We start from the raw sequence: 11,661 nt of genomic DNA on the forward strand, positions 1-11,661 counted from the left end.
GCTTCCATTGTACTATACATATCATACTGCAAATGTAAACATTGGGACAAAAATTGGCATTGGACTTCCTGGTTTACATCATAACATCTTTTTTCACAAGTATTTTTCTTTACCCACAGCTATTTATTTTAGTTGACCTTAGTTACGCAAGCTTTTCTTAACCCAGGGTTAACGCTGGGGATTAGTAATAGTGGTTCTCACCTAATAAACGCTAATGTCCACAAGCTAATGTGAAGCGTTAAACACAACCAGTATTTACAAGTTAATCTTGCATGCCTCTGGTGACAGACTGGAGGAGATTTTATGGGTTGACACAGCATTTCACCCAAACCAGGGCTAGTTGAGCTTCATAATGCATAAATCTGTGGCAAAGACAATGTGCAGTCAAGTTGTTTGCACACACACGCAAGAACACACACAACCAAAGACACACGCAGTGACCCCACTTTGGCATGTTCTGCATACATATCAGGAAATACATACACTGAGTATACAAAATATTAAGAACACCTGTGAAAGCTGTGATACCTTATTAATGTCACTTGTTAAATCCACTTCAATCAGTGTAGTTGAAGGGGAGGAGACAGGGTAAAAATAATATTTTTAATCCTTGAGGGAATTGAGACATGGATTGTGTATGTGTGCCATTCAGAGGGTGAATGGGCAAGACAAAATATTTAAGTGCCTTTGAATGGGATATGGTAGTAGGTGCCAGGCTCACCGGTTTGTGTCAAGAACTGCAACACTGCTGTGTTATTCACGCTCAACAGTTTCCTGTGTGTATCAAGAATGGTCCAACACCCAAAGGACATCCAGCCAACTTGACACAACTGTGGGAAGCATTGGAGTCAACATGGGCCAGCATCCCTGTGGAACACTTTCCGTGCTCTGACGAATTGAAGCTGTTCTGAGGGCGAAATATCGGGAAGGTGTTCCTAGCGCTTGGTATACTCAGTGTACATTGTTGACATGGCACTCTATGGTATCTCCCCTTTTAGGAAGGCGTTCCACAACTTCAACTACTTCTTCTTCTTCTACAACGTTGTGATGGGCCTGAGTAATTGCATCCTGCGTCTGCTAACCAGCTGCGTGGTGGGCACCTGGCTGGTGTCACGCATCGACCGTACCATCATGCCGAAGGGATACGAGTCCATGGACCCTGGTCAGTTTAGTGACCTAGTTAGGGCCCAGATGGTTTTCCCTAACCAAGAAAAACTCTCCGCCCTAATTAAAGGCTCTGACTAAAGCCTATAGTTTTTGGTTGAAAACTCACACATGTACAGGTGCAGCTACGTACAAACAGGTGATTCAATCACTGTAATATAAGTGCATAGCCAGCCAGAACGGCTCATAGGAGCAGGAGCCTATCTCTCCTTTATGTAGAGCAGGGGCAGGCAACCCTGTTCCTGGAATATCTTCAGTACTGCAGGATTCTGTTCCAACGAGACACCACACCTGACCAACTGAGCTAATTAATTAGTTCAGTGATTGCCTAAATTCGACACACCTGGTCTTCCAGGTCAGTTAAATCCAAATCATGAAGTGTCTGTAGCACTCCAGGACCAGGGTTGCCTACCACTGCTGTAGAGTGTGGCAGCTTGATGTGAACAAGTACACCCCTTGGACAGGACTAGTCCCAAACTCGGTCCTGACCCCCCCACCTCTGAGTTCACCTTTAGTTTTTTGCCCCAACACTACACAGCTGATTCAAATAATCAAAGCATGATGATGAGTTGGATATTTGAATCAGCTGTGTTGTACTAGGGCAAAACACCAAAACGTGCATCCAGAGGAGTGGCCCCAGGACTAAGGTTTGGAAACACTGCTCTCGTCAATCGCAGGGCCTGTAATATAGGATTTATACAGAAGGTGGCAGCATTTCACAGGATTTGTATGACAAAGATTGTGTGGCAAGTGCATGTCATATAGAATGTAACTATTTGACTGTCTATTTTAGGTTACAGCACTTGGATCGGGATGATTTTTGCAGACCACTACCACAACAATCCAGTCATGGTGTGTTTCTGCCATCTTCTCCTGTCCAACACCATGGCAAAACAACAGAGGACCACCGAGGCAGCATCCTACTCCACGTTCAACAACACATCTTCACCAGGTCAGTTAACATTAAGATGTCATGAACACAGCTGCAGATCAAATAATGGGCTGTTAACACTTTAAAGTAGTTTTTTGGGGGTATCTGTACTTTACTATTTATATTTTAGCAATGACATTTACTTTTGATACCTAACCCTAACAAATCATTTTAGACTTTTACTCAAGTAGTATTTTACTGGGTGACTTTCACTTTTACTTGAGTAATTTTCTACTAAGGTATCTTTAAAATTATGTACTTTTTCCGCCACTGCAAACCTCAGTAGCCCAACCCAGACGTAATCAAAAGAGACAAATTAGCAGATCCTGGACGCCCCACAACTCACACAAGTGACATTTGAGACCTGAAATAGGAACACTGGGACAATACATATTTTGTAGATAATGTCAGTCTCTCTCTAATACCACTGTGTTGTAGATTCAGCCTGTGGAAGTTCTCTCTAATACCACTGTGTTGTAGATTCAGCCTGTGGAAGTTCTCTCTAATACCACTGTGTTGTAGATTCAGCCCGTGGAAGTTCTCTCTAATACCACTGTGTTGTAGATTCAGCCCGTGGAAGTTCTCTCTAATACCACTGTGTTGTAGATTCAGCCCGTGGAAGTTCTCTCTAATACCACTGTGTTGTAGATTCAGCCCGTGGAAGTTCTCTCTAATACCACTGTGTTGTAGATTCAGCCCGTGGAAGTTCTCTCTAATACCACTGTGTTGTAGATTCAGCCCGTGGAAGTTCTCTCTAATACCACTGTGTTGTAGATTCAGCCCGTGGAAGTTCTCTCTAATACCACTGTGTTGTAGATTCAGCCTGTGGAAGTTCTCTCTAATACCACTGTGTTGTAGATTCAGCCCGTGGAAGTTCTCTCTAATACCACTGTGTTGTAGATTCAGCCCGTGGAAGTTCTCTCTAATACCACTGTGTTGTAGATTCAGCTCGTGGAAGCAGGGCCAGGCGGCGATGGATGCTCCTCTACACCCTGATGAAGAACCCACGACTGATCCTCCTGAGGAAGAACAGGACTTCGTCCAGTCCCACTCACCACCAGGACACTGTGGTCCAAGCCTGGCTGCTGGCCTCTCAGACTGAACAGATGGGACAGGCACCAGAGATGACGGCCACAGCCGCTACAGTTACGTCAGATCAGACGATGACCAATGGGCAGGCATTAACTGACTGATTCTGCTCCGGGTTTATACACGGGCGGCCTGAAATAGTGTAGTACAATACTGTGATGTAACATTTAGTAGACCTACAGACATTCAGAGGACACGTTTTGGCTCATGAGTGCTACACTTGATACTACAGGCCAATTCTTCTGTAGGCCAAGCTCTTACAATGTATTGTATGTGATGAATAATATAATTAATGTATTGTAAATTCGGAAAATAGCTACATAATTACTCCTACTGTGAAAGATGACAGGACAAATGGACACAGTTATGCTTTTTACCTCATAATGGCCCGTTTGTTTTTAGTAGGCCACATAGCCGAGGGAAGTAGAGGTGCTGAAGGCGCTGCAGCACTCCCTGAAAAATCATCATTAAAAAAATATACAGTACCAGTCAAAAGTTTGGACACACCCACTCATTCAAGAGTTTTTCTTTATTTGTACTACTTTTCTACATTGTAGAATAATAGTGTAACCCTTGAATGAGTAGGTGTATCAAAAATGTTGACTGGTATTGTATATACATTTTAAAATATGTTTATTCTTAAAGATGTTTTTTTTTCTTCTCATAAAAATAGTGCACTGGGTCTTTACTACTATTAGCAGAACAATATAGATGTCTGTAGCTCAAGCAACAAAATAATTCAGCATCTCTGCTGTGGCAAAAAAAGCTAGTTGTATAATTAAGAACATTTTGCAGGATTAAATTGTCGGAATTGAAGTCCCTTTCTCTTTGATTGTCATTCTAATGGAATCCAGAAAGAACAAAACCATGTCCTCACATCAAAGGTGCAAAGTTATGGGTAAAGACACAAACATCCACATCAAATTAATTATTTTTATTGATCAAATGACATCAATCAGTCAATCAATCAAATGTATTTATAAAGCCCTTTTCACATGTCACAAAGTGTTGTACAGAAACCCAGCCTAAAACCCCAAACAGCAAGCAATGCAGATGTAGAAGCACAGTGGCTAGGAAAAGCTCCCTAGAAAGGCCAGAACCTAGGAAGAACCTAGGAAGAAATCTAGAGAGGAACCAGGCTCTGAGGGGTGGCCAGTCCTCTTCTGGCTGTGCCGGGTGGAGATTATAACAGAACATGGCCAAGATGTTCCAACGTTCATAGATGACGAGCAGGGTCAGATAATAATAATCACATTGGTTGTAGAGGGTGCCGGTCAACACCTCAGGAGTAAATGTCAGTTGGATTTTTTAGAGACAGCAGGTGCGGTAGAGAGAGAGAGTCCAAAACAGCATGTCGGGGACAAGGTAGCACGTCCAGTGAACAGGTCAGGGTTCCATAGGCGCAGGCAGAACAGATGAAACTGGAGTGGCAGCATGACCAGGTGGACTGGGGACAGCAAGGAGTCATCAGGCCAGGTAGTCCTGAGGCATAGTCCTAGGGCTGAGGTCCTCCGAGGGAAGAGAGAGAATTAGAGGAGCATACTTAAATTCACACAGGACACCGGATAAGACATGAGAAATACTCCAGATATAACAAACTGACCCTAGCTCCCCGACACATAAACTATTGCAGAATAAATACTGGAGGCTGAGACAGGAGGGTCGGGACACACTGTGGCCCTGTCCGTCGATACCCACAGACAGGGCCAAACATGCAGGACATAACCACACCCACTTTGCCAAGGCACAGCCCCCACACCACTAGAGGGATATCTTCAACCACCAACCTACTACCCTGAGACAAGGCCAAGTATATCCCACAAAGACCTCCCCCACGGCATAAACCCGAGGGGTGCGCCAACCCGGACAGGAAGATCACGTCAGTGACTCAACCCACTCAAGTGACGCACCCCTCCTAGGGACGGCATGGAAGAGCACCAGTAAGCCAGTGACTCAGCCCCCGTAATAGGGTTAGAAGCAGAGAATCCCAGTGGAGAGAGGGGAACCGGCCAGACAGAGACAGCAAGGGTGGTTCGTTGCTCCAGTGCCTTTCCGTTCACCTTCACAACCCCGAACCAGACTACACTCAATCATAGGACCGACTGAAGAGATAAGTCTTCAATAAAGACTTGATGGTTGAGAGCGAGTCTGCGTCTCTCACATGGATAGGCAGACCATTCCATAAAAATGGAGCTCTATAGGAGAAAGCCCTACCTCCAGCTGGTTGCTGAGGGACAGTAAGGAGGCCTGTGTCTTGTGACCGTAGCGTACGTGTAGGTATGTACGGCAGGACCAAATCGGAAAGATAGGTAGGAGCAAGCCATTGTAATGCTGTCCTTGAAATATGAAAAAAGCTGTCCTTGAAATATGCTTGAGGCCTCGCGGGTGGCGCAGTGGTTAAGGGCGCTGTACTGCAGCGCCAGCTGTGCCACCAGAGACTCTGGGTTCGCGCCCAGGCTCTGTCGTAACCGGACGCGACCGGGAGGTCCGTGGGGCGACGCACAATTGGCCTAGCGTCATCCGGGTTAGGGAGGGTTTGGCCGGTAGGGAAATCCTTGTCTCATCGCGCACCAGCGACTCCTGTGGCGGGCCGGGCGCAGTGCGTGCTAACCAAGGTTGCCAGGTGCACGGTGTTTCCTCCAACACATTGGTGCAGCTGGCTTCCGGGTTGGGTGGCGCTGTGTTAAGAAGCAGCGCAGCTTGGTTGAGTTGTGTATCGGAGGACGCATGACTTTCAACCTTCGTCTCTCCCGAGCCCGTACGGGAGTTGTAGCGATGAGACAAGATAGTAGCTACTAAAGAATTGGATACCACGAAATTGGGGAGAAAAAGGTTTAAAATTCAAACAAAAAAAAGAAATATGATATGTTCGTCAAAAAAGAGATTAGGGTCCAGAGTAACGCCGAGGTCCTTCCCAGTTTTATTTGAGATGGCTGTACAACAGTCAAGATTAATTGTCAGATCCAACTGAAGATCTCTTTGTTTCTTAGGACCTAGAACTAGCATCTCTGTCCGAATTTATAAGTAAAACTTTTGCCGCCATCCACTTCCTTATGTCTGAAACACAGGCTTCCAGGGAGGGCAATTTTGGGGCTTCACCATGTTTCATCATAATGTACAGCTGTGTATCGTCCTCATAGCAGTGAAAGTTAACATTATGTTTCCGAATGACATCACCAATAGGCAAAATACAGTTAAAGTCAGAAGTTTACATACACTTAGGTTGGAGTCATTAAAACTTGTTGTTCAACCACTCAACAAATTTCTGGTTAACAAACTCTAGTTTTGGCAAGTCGGTTAGGTGCATCTACTTTGTGCATGACACAAGTCATTTTTCTAACAATTGTTTACAGACAGATTATTTCACTTATAATTCACTGTATCACAATTCCAGTGGGTCAGAAGTTTACAGTTGACTATGCCTTCAAACAGCATGGAAAATTCCAGAAAATTATGTCATGGCTTTAGAAGCTTTTGATAGGCTAATTGACATAATTTGAGTCAACTGGAAGTGTACCTGTGGATATATTTTAAGGCCTACCTTCAAACTCAGTGCCTCTTTGCTTGACATCATGGGAAAATCAAAAGAAATCAGCCAAGACATCAGAAAGAAAATGGTAGACCTCCACAAGTGTGTTTCATTCTCGGGAGCAATTTCTAAACGCCTGAAGGTACCACGTTCATCTGTACAAACAATAGTGCCAACTATAAACACCATGGGACCATGCAGCCGTCATACCGCTCAGGAAGGAGACACATTCTGTCTCCAAGAGATGAATGTACTTTGGTGCAAAAAGTGCAAATCAATCCCAGAACAACAGCAAAGGACCTTGTGAAGATGCTGGAGGAAACAGGTACAAAAGTATCTAAATCCACAGTAAAATGAGTCCTATATCGACATAACCTGAAAGGCCGCTCAGCAAGGAAGAAGCCACTGCTCCTAAACCGCCATTAAAAAAATCCAAACTATGGTTTGCAACTGCACATGGGGACAAAGATCGTACTTTTGGAGAAATAACCTCTGGTCTGATGAAACAAAAAAATAACTGTTTGGCCATAATGACCATCATTATGTTTGGAGGAAAATGAGGGAGGCTTGCAAGCCGAAGATCACCATCCCAAACGTGAAGCACGGGGGTGGCAGCATCATGTTGTGGGAGTGCTTTGCTGCAGGAGGGACTGGTGCACTTCACAAAATAGATGGCATCACGAGGAAAGAAAATTATGTGGATATATTGAAGCAACATCTCAAGACATCAGTCAGGAAGTTAAAGCTTGGTTGCAAATGGGTCTTCCAAATGGACAATGACCCCAAGCATACTTCCAAAGTTGTGGCAAAATGGCTTAAGGACAACAAAGTCAAGGTATTGGAGTGGCCATCACAAAACCCTGACCTCAATCCTATAGAAAATTTGTGGGCAGAACTGAAAAAGCGTGTGCGAGCAAGGCCTACAAACCTGACTCAGTTACACCAGCTCTGTCAGGAGGAATGGGCCAAAATCCACCCAACGTATTGTGGGAAGCTTGTGGAAGGCTACCCAAAATGTTTGGCCCAAGTTAAACAATTTAAAGGCAATGCTACCAAATACTAATTGAGTGTATGTAAACTTCTGACCCACTGGGAATGTGATGAAAGAAATGAAAGATTAAATAAATCATTCTCTCAACTATTATTCTGACATTTCACATTCTTAAAATAAAGTGGTGATCCTAACTGACCTAAGACAGGGAAGTTTTACTAGGATTATGTCATGTCCTGACCTTAGTTCTTTTTTATGTCTCTATTTTGGGTTGAGGTGTTCATTCTATGTTTTGATCTATGTTTTGTACTTCTGTGTTTGGCCTGGTATGGTTCCCAATCAGAGGCAGCTGTCTATCGTTGTCTCTGATTGAGAACCATACTTAGGTAGCCTGTTCCCACCTGTGTTTGTGGGTAGTTGCTTTCTGTTTTTTGTTGTTTCACCAGACAGGACTGTTTCGTTTCTTACATTCTCGTTGTTATTTTTGTTTCGTGTTCTGTTCTATAAAAATACTTACATGGACACTTACCACGATGTGTGTTGGTCTGATCTTGACTACTCTTCCTCAGACGAAGAGGAGAACCGTTACAGATTAAATGTCAAGAATTGTGAAAAACTGATTTTAAAAGTATTTGGCTAAGGTGTATGTAAACTTCCGACTTCAACTGTATATAGTGAAAACAATAGTGGTCCTAAAACGGAACCTTGAGGAACACTGATTTACAGTTGATTTGTCAGACAAGCCATCCACAGAGACAAACTGATATCTTTCCGACAGATAAGATCTAAACCAGGCCAGAACTTGTCCGTGTAGACCAATTTGGGTTTCCAATCTCTCCGAAAGAACGTGGTAATCGATGGTATCAAAAGCAGCACTAAGGTCTAGGAGCAAGAGGACAGATGCAGAGCTTTGGTTTAACGCCATTAAAAGGTGAATTACCACCTTCAGAAGTGCAGTCTCAGTGCTATGATGGGGTCTAAAACCAGACTGAATCATTTTGTATACATTGTTTGTCTTCAGGAAGGCAGTGAGTTGCTATGCAACAGCTTTTTCAAAACTTTTTTGAGAAGAATGGGAGATTCAATATGATAGTTTAAAAAATATTTTCTGGGTCAAGGTTTGGCTTTTTCAAGAGAGGCTTTATTACTGCCACTTTTGGTACACATCTGGTGGATAGGGAACCGTTTATTATATTCAACATAGGAGGGCCAAGCACAGGAAGCAGCTCTTTCAGTAGTTTAGTTGGAATAGGGTCCAGTATGCAGCTTGAAGGTTTAGAGGCCAAGACTATTTTCATCAATGTGTCAGGATATATAGTATTAAAAAACTTGTCTCTGAGCTTTGGAGAAATATGCGGAGTCCGTGAGAGGAGTCTGTAATTTGCTTTCTTAAGATCATGATCTTTTCGTCAAAGAAGTTCATAAATGTATCATTGCTTAAGTGAAAGCCATCCTCTCTTGGGGAATGCTGCATTTTAGTTAGCTTTGCAACAGTATCAAAAATAAATTTTTCATTGTTCTTATTCTCCTCATTTAAGTTGGAAAAATAGGATGATCGAGCAGCAGTGACGGCTCTTCGATAATGCACGGTACTGTCTTTTCAAGTTAGTCGGAAGACTTCCAGTTTGGTGTAGCGCCATTTCCGTTCCAATTTTCTAAAAGCTTGCTTCAGGGTTCAGGTATTTTCTGTATACCAGAGAGCTAGTTTCTTATGACAAATGTTTTTTTTTTGTTTTTTTGGGGTGCGACTGCATCTGGGGTAATATGCAAGGTTAAAGTTAGTTCCTCAGTTAGGTAGTTAACCGATTGTTGTACTCTGACGTCCTTGGCTGGGTGGAGGGAGTCTGGAAGGGCATCTAGGAATCTTTGGGTTGTCCGAGAATTTATAGCACGGCTTTTGATGATCCTTGGTTGGGGTCTGAGCAGATTATTTGTTGCGATTGCAAACGTAATAAAATGGTAGTCCGATAGTCCAGGATTATGAGGGAAAACATTAAGATCCAAAATATTTATTCCACAGGACAAAACTTGGTCCAGAGTATGACTGTGGCAATGAGTAGGTCCGGAGACAGGTTGGACAAAACCCACTGAGTCGATGATAGCTCCGAAAGCCTTTTGGAGTGGGTCTGTGGACTTTTCCTTGTGAAAACATGGATAACAACCCCTTTTTTTTGCAGTATTTATTTAGCGTCCTTAAAAACCACTTAAGATAAATGTACATTGCTGTATTGTACATAGGCTGGTCATCACGAGTGGCGCAGCTGTGGCACAGCGGTCTAAGGCACCGCATCTCAGTGCTTGAGGCGTCACAACAGACACCCTGGTTTGATTCCAGGCTGTATCACAACTGGCTGTGATTGGGAGTCCCATAAGGCGGCACACAATTGGCCCAGCATTGTCTGGGTTTGGCTGGTGTAGGCTGTCATTGTAAATAAGAACTTGTTCTTAACTGACTTGTGTAGTTAAATTAAGGTTACATTTAATATATATAAATATATGTAATAATAATCATCTAGGTTTGTACCTGTAGACTTTCCATCACCATGAAGAAAAACAATGCACAATACAATAATTGTGTACATTGAGACATCAAGTGGTTTGTGATGATGTAATAATGTGGCTCAGTTGGTAGAGCATGCTGTTGGCAATGCTCTGGTTGTGGGTTTGATTCCCATGGGGGACCAGTATGCAAATGTAACCGTAAGTTGCTCTGGATAAGAGTGTCTACAAAAAGGAATGACTAGACCATTTCAGTTATTACATAGTTAAACATCACAAAAGTAGTGCACTGGGCCTTTACTAGTTCTGTATTAGCAGACTGATGTAGAAGTCTTCAGCACCTGCAAAAAAAATAAATCATCTGCATTCCCCCCATCGCAGCGTTCCTACCCCCAAACTATGTCCAGCAGCTATAGTATGCCACACATACTGTACATAGGCCACAGTCAAGTGTATTTCAATATGTTGACATTCTGGTTGCATCAATGATTGTAATTGAGTATCTTTGACTTGAACGTGAATAATTACATTTATGTAAATGTCTTACAATAAAATAAATCACATATTTACTAAAAGCTGCCACGAATGCTGATAATTATTACATTTGACAACCTGAACATGAGGGAACGTGGGCGCCCCACACGCGACTTTTAACAATAGCCATGTACGTTAGCTAACGTTAGTTTGAAGCTTGGATACTTTCGTTACAATAACTTCCAGTGATCTTGCCCGCTAGGCGCTAGTTAACGTTAGCAGACGTTGGCTAGCTAGCTAGCATATTTTTTTGCCAGCAACGTTAAGGCTACAGCTTACCCGTAGACAGTAATATAGTGCAATGACTGACATTGGATACAGTAGCTCAGGACAATGCATGTTTATAGGAAAAGTTACTTTGAAAAACGTGTTTGACCGCCCAAAGATCGGCGTCCCCCCATGACAGGTGCCCCACTGTTTTGTCATCCAGTTCAACCTACAATCAAAACAAACTTTTGTAACCTTCTAAACATCTTTGCTGCAATCACCACTTTTGTTTGGTTGGCTAACAACAAACACTGGGAAAGCTGTAGCCTAAGTGGGCAACCGTATAGCTAGATAGTTTTTGAGCTGGTTATATCGAGGTAACTTTAACTTAACTACATATCTACAGCTGAAGTATTTAGCGAGCATATTTGAGGCCTTGGTAATTGTGTGTTTGGTGACTGTAGACCCTAACTGACTTAGCTATCTAGCGCAATGATTGAACATTCATTCTAAATTGTCTCCATTTGTTTATTTGTATTTAAGAAGGAACAAAATGGTGCCCCAATACAAAGTAGTTCATTCGTAATTTTGTGTTGATACTGACAGCTGTCTTCTTCATTATGTTCCTGACCAGGTGTCAGGATGTCTGATGAAGAAGATGCTCCGGGCTGTCCTCCAGGCCAATAAGAACGGGGTGTCCATCAGGCGGAATACAGG

General features: G+C 43.0%; 1 protein-coding gene across 8 annotated transcripts in view; it reads left to right on the forward strand.

The window, feature by feature from the left end:
• The window catches only part of stra6l (STRA6-like), a 31,758-nt gene extending 27,758 nt beyond the window's left edge, over positions 1–4,000 (forward strand). For 7 of the 8 annotated variants that reach the window (XM_020487359.2, XM_031828417.1, XM_031828416.1 and 4 more), the window contains exons 16-18: positions 999–1,162; positions 1,958–2,116; positions 3,038–3,983. In XM_020487359.2, coding sequence (XP_020342948.1) covers positions 999–1,162; positions 1,958–2,116; positions 3,038–3,288 — 574 coding nt within the window. In that variant the 3' untranslated portion in view covers positions 3,289–3,983. Of the gene's footprint in view, positions 1–998; positions 1,163–1,957; positions 2,117–3,037 lie in introns of all 8 variants that reach the window. The other variant, XM_020487354.2, reaches the window with a different exon arrangement.
• The last annotated feature ends 7,661 nt before the right edge of the window (positions 4,001–11,661 follow it).

The sequence above is a fragment of the Oncorhynchus kisutch genome, linkage group LG7 (assembly GCF_002021735.2).
Source record: "Oncorhynchus kisutch isolate 150728-3 linkage group LG7, Okis_V2, whole genome shotgun sequence".
Lineage (NCBI taxonomy): Eukaryota > Metazoa > Chordata > Actinopteri > Salmoniformes > Salmonidae > Oncorhynchus > Oncorhynchus kisutch.